Source organism: Protopterus annectens, chromosome 9.part0 (assembly GCF_019279795.1).
Source record: "Protopterus annectens isolate FY-2018-M chromosome 9.part0, PAN1.0, whole genome shotgun sequence".
In the NCBI taxonomy this organism is placed as follows: Eukaryota; Metazoa; Chordata; order Ceratodontiformes; family Protopteridae; genus Protopterus; species Protopterus annectens.
Genome location: NC_056743.1, coordinates 1,959,206,284 through 1,959,223,659, shown reverse-complemented (window position 1 = coordinate 1,959,223,659; position 17,376 = coordinate 1,959,206,284). Strand labels below are relative to the sequence as shown.

The window sequence follows — 17,376 nt, the reverse complement described above, 5'->3', positions numbered from 1 at the left end:
GGGCTATGTAGAAGGTCTTTCTAACCACTTTGGCAATGTGGTTGTCAAAGGAGAGATTGCTATCAACTTGGGTCCCCAGATCCTAATTACTTTCTCTGTACTTAATGGGTTACCACCTATGTGGTAATTTGTGGGCACATTGTTTTTGCCAAAGGGTATGACTATACACTTTTTGGCATTTAGCTTTAAACCATGGCTCTGGCACCAGTTATCCGTCTCTGCGAGACCTTTTTGAAGGATGTTTGTGTCAGCTGGAGAGTCGATTATGGCGCCCAGTTTGCAGTCATCTGCGAACTTGGTGAGCCATAGTCCTCCCACATTGGCCTGTACCTCAGAAAAGTAAATACCGAACAAGAGAGGTCCCAGGACAGAACCTTGTGGGATGCCACTTGTGACCGGTTTCGAGTCTGACATGGCCCCAGCAACTCTGACTCTGTGGGTTCTGTCTTTGAGCCAGTTTGCGACCCATCTTGTGACATAGGGGTTTATACCCCTATCTATGATGCCCGAGTGGGGTATTGTGTCAAATGCCTTTGCGAGGTCGAGATAGGCTGTGTGGAATACCTTCCCTTCATCTATGGCCTTGGTGACTGTTTTGAAGAAGTCGACCTGATTCAAAAGGCAGGATCTGCCCTTGACGAAGCCAAATTGGGTAGGATCTAGTGTCTGTAGGTCCCCAATGTCTTTGTTTATGAGTTCCATGATGATCCTCTCCATAGCCTTGCAGACTAGGCTAGTCAGGCTTATGGGGCGATAGTTTCCAGGGTCCGCAGAGGCGCCACCTTTGTGGAGTGGGACCACTGTTGCTGTACGCCATTCTTTGGGCACATATCCTGCAGTGAGGCTGAGACTGTACAGCAATTTTACTTGAGGGATTAGTTCTTCTTGGAGTTCATGTAGAACACAACCCGCGACGCCATCTGGTCCCATGGAAGCAGTGTTTTTTTGCTTTGGAGAGGGCGGCCTTCACCTGAGCATCAGAGATGTTTGGGAGGCTGCACTCTGCCGGGATAGATACTTGCTCTTTTGAGGGAGAGGGGGTGGAGAAGTTTGCACTGAACCTGTCTGCCAGGATATTGGCGATGTCTGTGGGTTCAGTGTATTTTTTGTCGTTTAGAATCAACTCAGAACAAGTCTGGGAGTTGCATCCCAGGTTCCTAACATAACTGAAAAAAGCCTTATGATTGCCTTTAGTGTCCTGTGCAATTTTTCTCTCGAAGCTGGCCTTGGAGGATTTTATGAGGGATCGTAATTTTTTTGCTAGTACTGATCAGAGATGCCTTCCCTTTTAGGGATTTTGCTCTATCATGTAGTAGCTTCCTCCTTCTGTTGTACAGTTTATTTATGGCTGGGGTCCACCAGACTGGACGCCTGCCTTTGGATGATTGGGTCTTGATTTTGTTTGGGATAGCATGATCCATGCATTCCTGGAGATGTCCGTAGAATGCGTTTATATAGGATTCTACAGGGCTTTAGTCCTTTGCACCAACTGCCAGAGTAACAGCTTTTTAATAAATAAAGAAATTCTTTGTATTCTGATCTAGCAGAGAATATGATACTGTAGTAATATGCAACAATGACTTCAAATGTCTTTCACACAAACAACAGTAGCCAAAGTATTCAGTTTAACAATTACGTAGTTAAAATCAACCAGATGACAAGAGAATAAAGTACTTTCATCAACAGAGAGCCACTACCAGCTAGTTTGTTGACTGCGTATACCCCTTATTGTTAAGAAGTATATGTACTTTATTGGTAGCTTTAGATAAACTACATGAAACTACATAGAGACCACTACCACCATAATGTAAGATCTAGCCATGTCAGAGCATAAGTAATGTTAACTACCTGATAAAAAGTCTTTCGGCTTTTCCTGGTTAGGGGTCACCACAGCGGAGGTGTCCGCTCATGATAGGCAGTGGATTTTTATGGTGCCGAGTTGCCAGCCCGATGCCCAACCTTCAATGAAGGCATGCCCATTCACACCCGCACCTACCTTCATGTCTTTAGCATCACTCGACCGTGAGGAAGACATGCAGACTCCAGACAAGGCGCTCCAGCCGAGAATCAAACAGGAGAACCTCTTGCTGTGAGGGGACAATGCTAACTGCTGCACCACTGCGGCCATTCTAATGTTAACTACCTGATAACATATGCTAAATCAATAGCACAATCTTTGCCAAAGTAAAAGTCACCCGAATAATTCCACATTAAAGAGAACGATTACTAATGCAAAGGTTGTTGCTGGCAAACAAGTTTGCTTCTCGGTGCCTTATTCGAAAATACAGTGCCTGCTGCCCTTGAAGAATAAATTGCTCATGCTGCATTAAAAATTGCTGTGCTGGTGATTTTGCCATAACATGTCCTGAACTAGATCAGCTAGGCACTGGAGAATGGCTGACAAACAATGACAACAGGTTCACCGTTACCAGGCATGTAGTCCTGGAGACCTTCAAGGAGCCTAGCCCAGCTTCCCAATTGTTCCAAAACACAGTCTGATTAAGTGACTTGCTTAATATCACACAGCAGGTAAATAAAGGTAGAAAGATTCAAACCCTGCACCCTTGCCACAGAAAGTAGCACATTAACAAGCTGGGGCTTTAGTCCTTTGCACCAACTGCCAGAGTAACAGCTTTTTACTAAATAAAGAAATTCTTTGTATTCCGATCTAGCAGAGAAGATGATACTGCAGTAATATGCAACAACGACTACATAATGGATGCTGAAGATCAGACAGTTCTGATCATCATTCTGAATTATGATATGACAAATGTCAAACCCCTTTCCAGTTGCTGAAAGCTGTAAAGAAGACAATGCAAAATATATTACTAAAATGCAACATGTTTAGACTATGCCAGTGTACTTACCACTTTCTTCTATACTTTTACAATTATTACAGAGTTTTGGATTTCATTTAAAATTTATTTCCAGTTTTCTAGAAAAAAAAGTCATTTTCTAAACAAAACACTCTCACACTGAAAACAGACTTGGCATAAAAAAAGTAAACCTTTATTCCCTTGAAACACACATTTAGTAACAAGGCATCTGACAAACCGTTAAACTACAATAGACATGCTGGGATTTAAACTGAAACACAGGTTAATTGGCCCTTCAGTGTATTCTATGCAAAGGGTGCAAGATTTCAAAAGGGGTTGGGAGATGGCATGATGGTTAAGGTGTTTACCTCACAAACACAAGGGCTTGACATTCACCTTCAAGGAAATTGGCTAAGCTTAAAGTGACCCACAAGGGCAGCCGGCCTACTACTTACCTACGAACCTATAAAAGACAAGTGTGTAATGCATTTACCATCAGCTTATAAAATCCAACAGGACACAAGTGTTTTTTTTTTCAGGAGGAGTACTGTCTAGTGAAGTACCTGGCAGAGTCAAACAGAAGACAAATGAAAGCTAAGGGAATCAAACCGTGTTCTACAGAAAGCAGCTCTTTGACAGCCCATAGCCGTACTCATCTGCACCACGTGCTAGATGAACTGCTGTAGCCCAAACATAGTGTATTTCATATCTGCAAACAACAAGCTAAATTAAAAATGTATTCATAGTTAAATTCTTAATATTAAACTCAGAATTTGTGCTATCCAAATTTATTCACAACTCAATAGTAAGACACACCTTCAACATTCAACAGAACAATGAGATCAAGTATCACATACAAGAACATGGTTTATATGATGATGCTTCTGTTTACAATTGATTTCTTTCCTTTACAACATAACTACTCTGGATCACAGTTACTTGGTTTGCAGTCCAGGGGATCACTGGAGAGTCAAGCCCAAATTTCCAGTTGCCCCAAAGCACCATCTGGTTAAGTGACTTGCAAGGAGAGTGAATAAATACAAGGCAAAAATCAGACACGTTCTGCAAAACTAAAGATAGATTACTTTTTAAGAGATTTAGAGTAGTCTGCAGAAAAACAGGTTTTGTATAAACACGTATTCTGTGAACCAGAAAAAACATGAAACTCTAATGACTGACACTGACTGCAATTCTCAGTGATTTATCAAAAAAAGTAAAAGTTAATGGAGGTCTGGCAACAGGTGTGAAGGATCAAGTCTCCTGCAACCAGTAGTAAAGGTACAGCATTGAGTCTGTGTTTCTCTTATTAGACTTGCACACACTCCTATTATATGGAATAATAACTTTTGTTGCTCGACTTCGATGCTGCTTCAAACCAACCAAACAATGTGTAAACTGCGTTCACTGCTGCAAAACCAACATCTTCTCCTGTAATGCTGTATAAACAGCTTTCTGCTGCTCTGCAACCCTACTATAAAAATTGTGCGGCAATTCCTGAAAGTTGTCACCCTGTCTTGTTGGTTCTAACCAACGGCACAGGGCTACACCAGGATGCACAGCAACAAAGCTGTTCCTGAGCTCTCCACCACCACCACCACTGTGCCCTAGGCAGCTACCTATGTAGACCTGCGCTGGATCTGGCCCTGGTGGTTTGTGACATGAATACGGAACAGAAAGGAGTACATCTGACAGGCACAACCTATGGAGTTATAGTGGCAAGCAAGCAGATTTGCCAAGGTTAGCGTTATGACTGGCTGTGACTGGGATGGTTTGATGTTAGGAGTGGAAGGTTTAGCAGTTCACCAGCTGTAGCTGCAGGATTTTAGGGATGGTAGTGTACTGCAAACCACCACCAATAAAAGGAGTGTTTTGTTGAATGGTATGGTGGATTAAGGCTCGGCTGCCTGAGGATAATGCAGCATATCTATCTAAAGTGGGGGGAGGACTTCCAAGATGGCTGCACATTGTGTAACAGCTTAACTCTAGCTCTCCCAGTGTGAAAACAGAAACTTGACAGAGAAGGCCAACAGACTTTTGTGCTTATGGGTAAATTTCAGCAACTGGCTACCAAGTGTACTGCCTGGATGCCTGGAAAAAGAAAGAGAGAGCAGTTGGAAAAAAATCAGCTACAAAAGGTGAGTAACACTGACTGGGGAAAGTTCTGCAGATGTTCAGCAAAAAGCAATGCAACCTCCAGACATGACTTGCAGTAACCTACAGGAAGATATAAAAAAAACCCTGCACACAGACCTAGTTAAAATAAAACATAACACTGATGGAGTCTATCAACACAAACAAAAGGCTAGAAAAAATGGAAGAAGCTTTAAACTGATATTCAGATTAGGTGATAAAGCTGCAAAAATCAGAAGCTGAAATGGAAAAAAGGCTGGCTGAATATGAGACTACCCAGGAAGAGATTTAAAAAAAAAAAACAGTACAATTAGAAGACAGAGCACATAGGGAACAAGTGAGATTTTCAACGATACCAGAGACGCTGGAAGGAACAGACTGCATTAATTTTATGAAAGCGCAAATTGACTGGTATTCCACAGCAGGAGTTGTTAGTTGAAAAGGCACACTACTGTGCATATGCTCCAAACCTGGCTATGAGAAAGCAACCTAGACCTTTAATAATAAAGTTGCAATCCTAGCAGCAGCAGGAGTTGATTTTGACAAAACTGTGGCAGAAGAACAAAATAGTAAAAGTGGGAAAAAGTAGTGTGTTTGTGGAGAATGATTCTTCATTGTACAGCAGGCAGCAGAGGAATAAATTCATTCCACTATTCAGAGAATGTCGAGAAGCAGGTGCGACATTCAAACTGCTGTACCCAGCTGTCTTCAAGGTATTCTTCCCTGTGGGGACAAAATCATTTTCTGATAAAGTACAAGCTAAAGAGGAAATATAAATGTTTGCCCAACAAAAAGTAAGTTGTGAAACAGAAGGACATTCTGCTTCATGTTCGTCTGGTAATGGAGACCACAGAGAGACTGTACCGGTGAAAGCTCTTCCACCGTTTCAATGAAAAATGTTGGGAGAGAAGGAATGGAGTTGACTAGAAGAATCAAGAAGACGTTGGAAATGAAGCAGAAACAGGCTTTTGGAGATGGAGAAGTACAATAATAAATTAGTACAAGCACAGGCTGCACCATACATCTTAGTGTGGATAACCTTTCTTTTAGGTTAACGCAAGTCTGTCAGTGTGGCTGTCAGTTTCAGATATTTGTTCCTATTAGGAAGGTAAAACTTAAATATTCCAATATGTGCATAGTTTTGTGTGTTAGCATTAAATTAATAGGTTTCTGGGGGTACTGGAAGTTTGTTGTTTTTTTAAGGGTTTTCAATAAAACAAACAATGTGACATCAAATGAATATGACAAGAAACAACTATACAAAGGTCAACCTGACAAACAGTGTATGCATGCAACACAAACGCTGGAACTAGACATTTAACAAAAAAGGTGTTATACATAAATGTGGGAATGATAACTTTTTAATATAATGATGCTTTGTGTAATGTCTTTAAATGTCAATGGTTTCACAGATAAATACAAAAAAGAAAGAATAGTGAACTATATTAAAAATGTAGAGTGCTGCGTTAGAGGAGACACACTTGGAAAGAACTGAACACATGAATTTGATAAAGAAAGGTTTTTCAGGGTGGTTATTCAGTGGAATATCTGGGACAAAGGAAAACAGGAGTACTTACATTAATTATAAGAGGAGCTTCAACAGTAATAGAAGAGGATAAAAAAAAGATAATAATGGCACATTTCTAGTGCTAAGGGGCTACTGGCAAGGGGAGAGAATTACACTGGTATGTATTTACATTCCACCTGAAATTACTATAATGGAGCTTAAGAAAATTCTGTGAGAAATAATCAGTTTTCAGTAAGGAATATTACTTATAGGTGGGGACTGGAATGAAAGCTGCCTTTTCTGTGAGACATGTAAGGACTGAATGCACTGTTACTGGCTAACGGATGCCAGCAAAGACAAAATTTAAAAAAAAATTTAAGTGAAAACAAACCAGAACAGAAAAAAATCTCTTGCCAAGAAGAATCTTGCAGCTCTTCAGCACATATTACTTAAAGCTTTACCTTCGGTACAGGAGATGCCTTCCAGCAATTTAGAGGAAAAAAATAAGTCAAATGAAGCATTTAGGGCTGCTTATATTCAAAACACACAAAGTCACAGGGCTTTTTTGGCACTAAAAAACCTGAAATAAAACCTTTAACCCTTGCTGGTCCAATGGGACCTCATGGACAGCTTTTCTCCCTATAAGACTGAGCATCTTCCTCTTGGCAACTTTCTGATGGACTGAGATGCTGAGCAAGGGAAGACCTGGTGGGACAGTTTGAATTATGAAAGGATTTCAGTATCCTCTGAATATCAGGTGTCCTTATCAAACTGTTGTGATGGATTCTCAAGCAGACAGATGAAGACACAAACAGCTCCTGACCATCTCCAGAATGGGAGTTAGGCAAAGCCCTAGGACCTCTACCATTTGCCCACGGTTCCCTAATGTCTTCCATGCAGTCTCACCTTTAAGCCCATGGCCATGCTGGAAATTCCCCTGGTTATCCTGGTTACTGAGTTTTGTCCTAGCTTGCTATTCTTTTTTGGGGGGGGGGAGGACTACACAGAAATCATATCTGATAGAGACTCCTCTGCATCCTCCAAAAAAGAGCTATGAGGCAGCTGAAATTTGTTCCCAAAGCCGTGAGGATACTGCCATCTTTCTCCATGTTCTCTAGGTGCATCTTAATTTCTAGATCAAAAATACAGGGACAGTGGGGGATGAGTCCATAAAGAGCATCCTGGTGTCTTCTGCAAAGTCCAGGAGAAGGAACTGCACATGCTGGCATATGGCAAAACTAGATCCTGCACTGCAGCACTGGCCGTACCTTCTATAGCATAACATAAAATGGGTATCAGAACTTTGGTCATATGAAAGGCAGGTGTGAAGTGGGGAAAAGGTTGTAACCCATGAACTGTACAATGGCTTTCATACCAAACACCTAAAAAATATACTAAACAATAACAAAATAAGGATGGAATAAAACAAAGAATTCTACTTGCATTGCTGGGAGTAAGAGTGCCAGAATTGCAAAGATGGTAGACATATTCACTTCCCTAGCCTATCCATCTCAATGGATTCCTTATATGGAGGTTGGACAGCTAGGCTCTGAAGAATCAGGGCCTTATTAAAGGCTTCTGCAGTAATAAAAAATATTAGGTTAGGAATCTGTGACCAAAAACACCACTTTCTCCAAAGCTGAAGAATAGAGCAGGCTTTCTTTTGGACTGAAGAGCACCATTGTAGGGTTTTCTTAAGCTGTCTTGGTGGCATTCTTCAGGATCTACAAAACTTTTTACCTCCTCTGTGGGGAGGAATCTTGCTTAGTGAGCATTTTCCACTGAATCTCAGGTTAGATACAGGTACCCAACAAACATGGGATTATACAAGGGGTGTGGTATCCTCATCGCAGACATCAGCAGATGGAGAAACCTGCAAATAAGAGACCCCTCTGGAGATTCACGTTGTTTCCTCTTCCACAAAGCCTTCTCAAGCTTCTTCAATGAGGGGTAGATCAAAGATTAGGAAGCTATGTTTTCTGACACAGGTTTCATGGTAGTAGGCTCCAAATGGGCTATGGCCTCTCTGAACTGCTGATGAGTGACAGAACGTAAGGCCAAGAACTCAGCAGCAGGCCATTCCAGCATACATAAGGCCAGCATTACAGTTGGAGGATATGGTATCAACAAGAACTACTGCAAAGGTATGTATAATCTGCTCAACATCCACATATATGTGGGTTTCCACGACAGCGGCACACTGAGCAACAAGGTGATTACAGCTCTCCCAATGAAAAGAATGAGAAATTGCTTAAAAAGCCAGTAAAAAAATAACAATCTTGGTAAGTACGTACTAGAGGATGCCAGCAAAGAAGAAATTTGAATTTTTGTAGCTCTAGCTAGGAAGAATCTTGTAAATGTTCAACAAAAAGCAGTTCAAACTTCAGCTTTGATACAGGAAGTGGTTTATAGTAGTTTAGAGGGGAAAAAAATCAAATGAACTCGGAAGTGTTTAAAATAAGCAAAACTCTGGAGGACTATACAGTCACAAGACAAAACGATGGAAAAAATGCAAGAAGTAACTATTTAAATGAATTGACTGGATGAACATGAGGTTTCTCAAGAACAGCAATTACAAATGTACAGTTAGAAGACAGAATGTGCACAGAAAACAAGAGATTTTTTTTGCTATACCAGACAAAGTGGAAGGGACAGACTGCACTAATTTAACTGGACTAGCACACTAATTTTACAAAAATAAAAAAAGGCAGCTGGATTGGCATGACATTGCAAGATTTGTTAAATGAGAGGGAACATCCTGTGTAGTCCCAAATCTGGCCATGAGAAAGAAGTCAAGTGCTATATTAGTGACAATATAAAATGAACCATTTGTAGCAAAACTGTGGCAGAAGGGAAGTCGACACTGTAAAACTCCACTGCCAATCATTCTGTGGACCATTTTTCCACTGTAGCAACCGCTAACTGGAAAAGCCGAAAGGAGAAGACAACAGTGTTGGTGGAAGAGGACTACGCACTGTACACCAGACAGAAAGGAAGCAGGCTTATCCCAGTAAACACAAGTGTTGAAAGGCAGGTGTGAGATTTATACTAAAACCAGCTGGATATAGAAACTTACTTTCTCTAAATTACCAAATACATTTTTGGATGCAGAACAGGCTAAGAAGGAAATAAAGTTTAGCCAAAAAGCAGTGAGCCAGTAATTCAAAAGAAATTCTGCTTCTCATTCTTCTATCAATAACAAAGTTTACAGAGAGACATTGCTGGTAAAATATTTTCCATTGTTCCAAAGGTAAATGCTTCAGAGACAGAAAAAGGAAAGGGTGCTAACCTGAGATCGGGCCTGGGAGATGATCAGGAAAATCAGCAGTGAATAGACGGGAAATTGTAAAGAATCAATCTCATAAAATGTAGGATTAGATGTGGAATAGTAATTCTGCAAGAAGTGGTTGAAAAAGACAAAGTTTGTTCACTGTGTTTAACTAAAGGGCAAACTGTAAAGCGTAAACAACACATTTATGTCATTAATATTTAGGAAGAAGCAGAAAGGAATGTGGAAGTAGCCGAGTCAAAGAGCTTTCATTCTTAGCAATGTTTGGATAAAAAATATGATGTAATCTGCATATCATATTGCAAAGCAGTTCTGTGTGGTATGCAATCAGAGGCAATTTCACTGTGAGGTGGGGGATGTTTTATCAGTGACTGCTATATATGCTAGTGATACTAAAGTTAAAAACTCTGTTATACATTAACACTGCAGCAAGGTAAGAAGCAAGTTAAAGTTAATATAATATTGTCATAATGGGTTGCAGGATGGATGTAGAAGTGCACTGAACATAAATGTAGAATTAAACATAATTTTCCTGTTTTATAGAACTGGATGTTTAGACTAACGTTCTCAGTTTATGGAAGTGGTTGTCTAGACTAATATTCTTAGTTTAAACTATAGGCAAGCGTTTTTTAATTAAACAGGCTTAGCTGCCCCCTCCCCCATGTTTTCACTTAGAAACAAGGAGCCTACGGTGCACACAGTTGATCACAAAAGTTTTCAACAGTGTGTTATGACTAAACTCTACAATGGTTCTTTCTTGCATTTGCACAGTTACTAGCTGTTTTTTTCCCATCAACTGCTTTTAAATGGAGACAAGCATCTGGCAAGTACAAGCAATTAATCATAACAGGTCTCAAGTGAAATCTATAAGATACAATGTAATCAACTACATTGGCAAGCAGTTTACTGGAAAAATAAATTGAAGTTTGAATCTACAGGAAATGGATAAGTTAAACAAGATGCTCACTAGCAGGTTTAATGCATTAAATTTAACTCTGCACAATTTAATTTATGTAAAGATAGCCAGTGCATTTTGTTCTTATGGTTAAAAATTAATGCTCACTGGAAGTATGCAAGTTGTTTTTCACATCTGGGAGAGAAACAGAGCTAATGTAAGAACAAACAGCAACAAGTACTAACTTGTTAAACTTAACTTTAAGACAGGTAATGCCTGTTGGTGCAACTGTATATTCGGGGTACAAACCAACACTCAATTGTAAGGAAATAGAGGAAAAACAGCACCACAACTTCAATAAGCTCAAAGGCCATATTTAAGTGCAAAAGTCCTAGAAAAGTACAAGGTAACTAACTGTCAAGTCAGCTTAAATACAACAGTAGCAATAAAAACATGGTTTCAAGTTTTTTTTTTTTTTTGTTATAGAAGTTCTTGATGTAGACCATGGGTGGACTGTGGAAAATTAAGTTAGAATGTAAGGAGTCCAAATGGCAGATTAGAACAAATTCCACCAAACCCTACGGTTTAAGTGAAGGTATTTTACTCGTTTGCTTGCTTCCTTAAACTCAAAGCCTTCCGTTAGTAATATCTTTGTGTTTTGCTCCATGTGGTATGAGCTTTCTCTCTCCCCCCTACTTTTCTTCTTTTTCCTTTGTGATGGGGAACATGTCCCAGAAAAATTACCACAATTGTTTTGTGAGTTCACATAAGAAAATTATGTTAAAATCATACAAATAAAGTTATGTGGGCAGAATTTTATTCCAAGGCTTTCAATGATTAATTTTTAAAGTCTGAACATGTAACTTGTTTTATTGCTTTACTGTTTTTATTGTTACTGTGTCTTGAAGTCATCTTTTTGGGATATAAAATAAAATAATTCTAATTCTGTTATGGTGGGTAAGGATACGTGTTACTAAACAGAAGATAACAATAGTTTTCAATTTCTTAAAATTTTTGTGAGTATGAATACGAATACTAACATACAAAACTGCAAATCTTTTAGTTCCTTTAGTCATATACAGGTCAGACATATTTATAAATCGGAGAAGTTGTAGATGACAATTAATGAAGAGTTGAAGGAATTTATTTGAGAAGGTGAAACAGCAAGTTAAGGGGGATAAGCTGATTCTCTCCACAGAACAAGGAGGTTTAGGGTTACCTGATTTGAAGGGGTATTCCAAAACTATACAGCTAAGGCTCATGTACATAGGTTTATAACCTTCTGTTTTAGCTAAGTAAAAAGAATGACTATGAAATGGGGAGGGAGGGAGTCCAAGACAGAGAAAGAGAGACTATGAATTTGGATGCAAGTTCTTAATAGGAACAGTAATCGTCATTCAGAACATTATATTCAAACAGTAGAAGAAATATTTTAAGAACTAAAACAGCATCTGGATGCAGAAAGGCAATTTTACCAATAAGGATGTCTGCTAGTAGGGGAGAATAGAAAATAAACTGAGAGGGCTAAATTTACTGGAGGAAATGAGCAAAGAAACCAAGGCATTCAGAGAAATAAATATGGATGGAAGATATCAGAATGGGATAAGGATAAGCAGGAATTTGGACTGCAGGTTCGAGTGTGCCTCCCCTATCAGAAACAGGCAACAAAGGGGGTATGAGAGTACTAAGTAAAGACCACATTTGGTAGAGTTTTTACTCAGGTCTAGAGCAAAAGATGTATTTAAAAAGGGACAAAGTCGTAAAGTGGAGAAATATTGTTTGATAACTATAATAATCAAATCAGGGAAGGTTAGAAAAAGAGAACAGAAAAGCAAATTACAAAGAAACAATGTGAAGAAATGTGTTGGGTGCCCAAGTATACAACAATGACCAGAAAGTTTAGCATTTGTGTACGGAAGTGTTTATATAGGTGCGTTTACACCCCCAAGCTCATGAGTATTCTTCCTCAGACAGACAGCAAATTTTAGAGATGTGATGGGGAAAGAGAGAGATACTTTGGAACATATTTTGGGAATGTAACAACTGGACTGATTGTGAAAATTCCTTAGAGTACTTTGACAAAAATGTTGGGAGGTTCAAATGAAGGAAATTCTTTTGAGCTAGGACATGGGATCTGAAACATACCAAAGCCTTACTTATTACTTTTAATGCTCTTGATGGCCAAAAAAGTAATTTCTAGAAAACACAAATTAAAATCTAAGGCAATTGCTTTGGAAGTTATGAATATCATAACGTTCATACAAGAACTGGAGGTGGGATTTTTAGAAAGAGCAAATTTCATAAAAATAAATGAAATCTGTAAGAATGATGCTCTGGGAATTTTAACAGAAGGCAGGAAATGAACAACTTATGTAATACTGGAATGAATAAAAATGGTTAAAAACAAACATGTATCCTGTATGACAACAACAATGACGACTGCCTTGTTTTCTATTACTATATATAAACCCACGTTGCAACTTAAAATGTGGTGATTTAATAAAAATGTTTAAAAAAAGAGAGACAAGAAAAACACAAAATAGCAGCATTCTCATCAAGCCATGTTGAAGTGCTATGTCAAATCCATAAAGGCCATCAAGGTCTTGCAAAGTGTCATGAAAGAACCCTAATGGTTAATCTTTGATTACCATAATGACAAAACATTTCAAAGCTTGTGTGAAGGAATTAGTTCTATACTGTCCATAAACCATCACAAAAAGGACAGCCATTAATATTAATACTCATACCACAAGGTGCTTGGCAAAAGATAACCGCTGAGCTGTGTGAGCCTGAAGGAAAAAACTACCACAACTGTGACACAGGAAGAATACACATACTAACTACAACTAGCCAACAAATAATAATGAGGTTCCACGACCATGTTCACAACATATGGAATTCTTACTAAACTGGCTACAGACAATGATACGCAACTGTACTGATTTCAAACAGCTTGTTGATGACTATAGCTTAACTCATATTAAGTCAGGTCCTCACTACCTTCAATCAAATGGTGAATCTGAGATGGCAGTCCAAAGAGCTAAGAAAACACTAGGACAAAAAGATCTTCATAGTCTTGGAAAGCAAATAAGAACTAGTGCACCAATGCTGGAGTCAGTGCTTGAGCCTAACAGGTAAAAATAATAATCAGTGAACTAACCTTCATACAAAACACATCTGACAATAAATGTCGTACTGCACAACCTGTACCCATCCTTCAAGCAGGCAAAACATTCTGCCTAAAGTTAGAGGAGCAGAAAACTAATAAACCAAGTTCCTATAAGGTATAATCATAAGATGGTGCTCTAGTCAGATGAAATTGGAGGCATATAGCAGTAGTTCACAAGGCGCTTCAACCTAAATGCTGTGTTCCTGAACACAAACCTAAAGTGTTTGAACTAAGAATAATCAGGAACACATCTAGTGCTCCTGTAAAAATGTTACACAATCTATTATCCAAGGCAAAGGTTAAAGTTTAAAATCAAACTTATGATGATGGACTGTGTGCTACCAAGTAGAGTGTGAATGTTCCAGATCCTGTAATTACTACTTTGCAAAGTAACTCTATAAACTATACTGTTATAATTGTTTGTCTAATAACTTACATTCCACATATTCCAGTTCTTCTTTTGGCCAACTGTTGCTCAACAGGAGTGAAGTCAGTGTGTACTGACTCATTATCAGAGATATGGCAGCCATTTTGTCAAATAACCAACAATAATTTTTTTGTCAAAATATATTGCTCGTAATATGTTCCTCAAGTTGGTGTTTCAAAATAATTATATTTAAAGTATTTGTAAATGTTAAATACATGCACTGACAGGATCAGATCACAGAGTTGAAGACATGCATGCATCAGCTTTGCAAACATCCATACTTTGTAATTCTAGAGAGAGGCTTCTCTTTCCATAGAAAATAAACATGATGATTGAGCCTGTATACACTGTCAATATCTACTATGACCTCTACTATTTTAAGATAATATAACACTGCTATTTTAAAAATGCATGCATCCCATGATCTTATCCAATGCTATGCGCCATGGTTCATGATAACTGAACTGTTAAAATCACTTTTAGGAAGTTACCATTTTGTACAGAATAAAATTTACCTGTTTGACTAAAATAGTAGCATACCCTGATGTTAATGGCACTAATAAACATTACTGGGTAACCAGACATGTGTGGTAGCATACCCTGATATTAACTAATAAACATTATTGGGTAACCAGACGTGTGGTAGCATACCCTGATGTTAATGGCACTAATAAACATTACTGAGTAACCAGACGTGTGGTAGCATACCCTGATGTTAATGGCACTAATAAACATTACTGGGTAACCAGACATGTGTGGTAGCATACCCTGATGTTAATGGCACTAATAAACATTACTGAGTAACCAGACATGTGTGGTAGCATATCCTGATGTTAATGGCACTAATAAACATTACTGGGTAACCAGACATGTGTGGTAGCATATCCTGATGTTAATGGCACTAATAAACATTACTGGGTAACCAGACGTGTACTCTGACACTGTCTCTCTACTTATAGTGCTTTTTTTTTTTCAAAGGAGGCAGACAGTCATTTTCATATTATGTTAAAGTACTGGTTTCCTGGAGGAAAGTTACCCCACATGCTCCATTCCAGTCTGACATAACATTTCTCCATACACTGATTCTCAGCAAAAGTCCATCACATTCTTTGCCAAGTTAAAGTACAATGCCAGACATACCAAATACACTATGCTCCTTGTTTGCTTTATCAGCGATAACTTGTAAAAATGACATGCCAAAAGCTTGCCAACATGCTGTGCACACACACAGTTCTGAAACATCACTATAACGTCATTATTCAAATTTTCAAGCAATCAGCTTCCAGAAGACACTTTAAAATGTAATATACTCTATACACAATCATTCTGCCCATCAGAGGTTGTGTGGGTGGTGTTGAAAACAGCCAAGAAGTTTCTGAAACAGCATGCACAGCACTACTGTGCCACAAATAACACATGGAATCGTCATTTACAAATACATTCAAGACTGAATATGTGACATGTTTCTATCTCAACAAAAGTCAAAACCGAGAAAAACAAAGAACCTGCAAAGATGCATAAATCTACTACCTTTATTCAAACCTAAGCAGAGCACAAGCAAAACAAAAACTCCACCCCAAGCAATACGCAATAAATGGACTGAAATATCACCTAACTCTCGCACCAGGATCCTTCCTAGTAACAACTCATACTACTGTAAGTACCAATGCGAATGAATGACTCTACATTACAAGTTACTCACATTATAAAAACTGCCTGTACTACAAGACCATTGAGAGACATCCCCAGGATGAATATCACCGTAAAGGGTCTCTATACCAACACAGCACACTATATAGGTTAAGATCACTGGACAAGGGAAAATCGTGTGGACTCTTATTCACATAAAACTGCCCCACCTGAGTCACTACAACAATGATGACGTGTTCTTCTTACCTTAGTGCAGGTGAGCAAACAGTGTGCGTGCACCGACCAATGCCCCGATAACACAGTGAGAACATGTACAATGCCAATTACTGCAAGAGCAATGAACCCGGCCTCGGGGTACTCGGATACCCCATAAGTATCAAGCCAAAGGTATAACCAAGCAGGGTAAAACCCGGCCAAGAATGGCAGTACCGTGCCATGAAATAGCCAATGACGACGTCGGTATAGTGTCACTGATCGGACTAATTCATCCGAATCTGGCACAAGGGTACCATTATTACCTATAGCCGGCTTACACAAACCATCCGCCATGTCTATCAGTAGTCTTCCGGCTACGTCAGCAGCATTTGGCTTAGCAACCTTCATTTCCGAATCCGCCACGCGGGGTAAAGTTTGACAGATTTCATTTAAAGAATAGGTTAGCAGGCTGCTATTCCCAAAGCGACCAGTTCAATCATATCCTGGATGGAAAGAACAGATACAACGAATAAACATAAGTGTACACACTGCAGTTACGCACCAAAGATACCAAATATTAAAACAATCTTTTAAAGCAAAGCTAAACAAACAAAATATAATTAAAGCATTGCCTACCATACCTCTCAACTGCCCAGATGTTTGCCTCATATTTTTGGGCTGTTTTCTTAAAATTGTGGTTTTCTGGCAAATCATTGAGGAATGAAGTCAGAAAAATAATCACAAACATTTGAGTTTCAGACTTCACATCATTCGCAATGTTCATACTAATACAAGACCCATACCTCTCAACCTCATAGCGCAAGAAATCTGGACATAACCTGAAATAATACGGGGACAAAAGACCAAAAATACGGATGGATTTTAAATATTGCGGTACTTATCAGTTATCGGGGAAACACTTGCAATAAGCGCGTATAATCTTGTACGCGCTCGCAATGATCTCACAGCTGCTGCCGATGTGGGTTACTGCACGCACTTATTTTGCTGGCAGATTTACAGTTATTGCTCTTATAAACTTAGAAAGTTGCTAAAGTAACAGGATTTGTGTTAGCATGCGTTTTGTGACGGACACCAAGTCAGAAACTCAAATGTATGTCATTTAGTGACATAAATCATCTGTGATTTGCCAGAAAACCACAAATTTATGAAGAACAGGCCAAAAATACAAGGCAAAAATCTGCACAGTTGAGAGCTATACCTGTTAACTTTCTATTAATTTTCTAAGTTTGTAGAGCAATATTTAAAAATTGTTCCTATTTTAGCCCCCCCATTATTTA

At 38.9% G+C, this 17,376-nt stretch overlaps 1 protein-coding gene across 1 annotated transcript in view; it reads right to left on the bottom strand.

The window, feature by feature from the left end:
- ATP13A1 (ATPase 13A1) overlaps window positions 1–16,501 on the bottom strand; it is a 1,617,817-nt gene extending 1,601,316 nt beyond the window's left edge. The window contains exon 1 of the mRNA XM_044084778.1: window positions 16,130–16,501. Coding sequence (XP_043940713.1) covers window positions 16,130–16,486 — 357 coding nt within the window. The 5' untranslated portion in view covers window positions 16,487–16,501. The remainder of the gene's footprint in view (window positions 1–16,129) is intronic.
- Window positions 16,502–17,376: the final 875 nt, after the last annotated feature.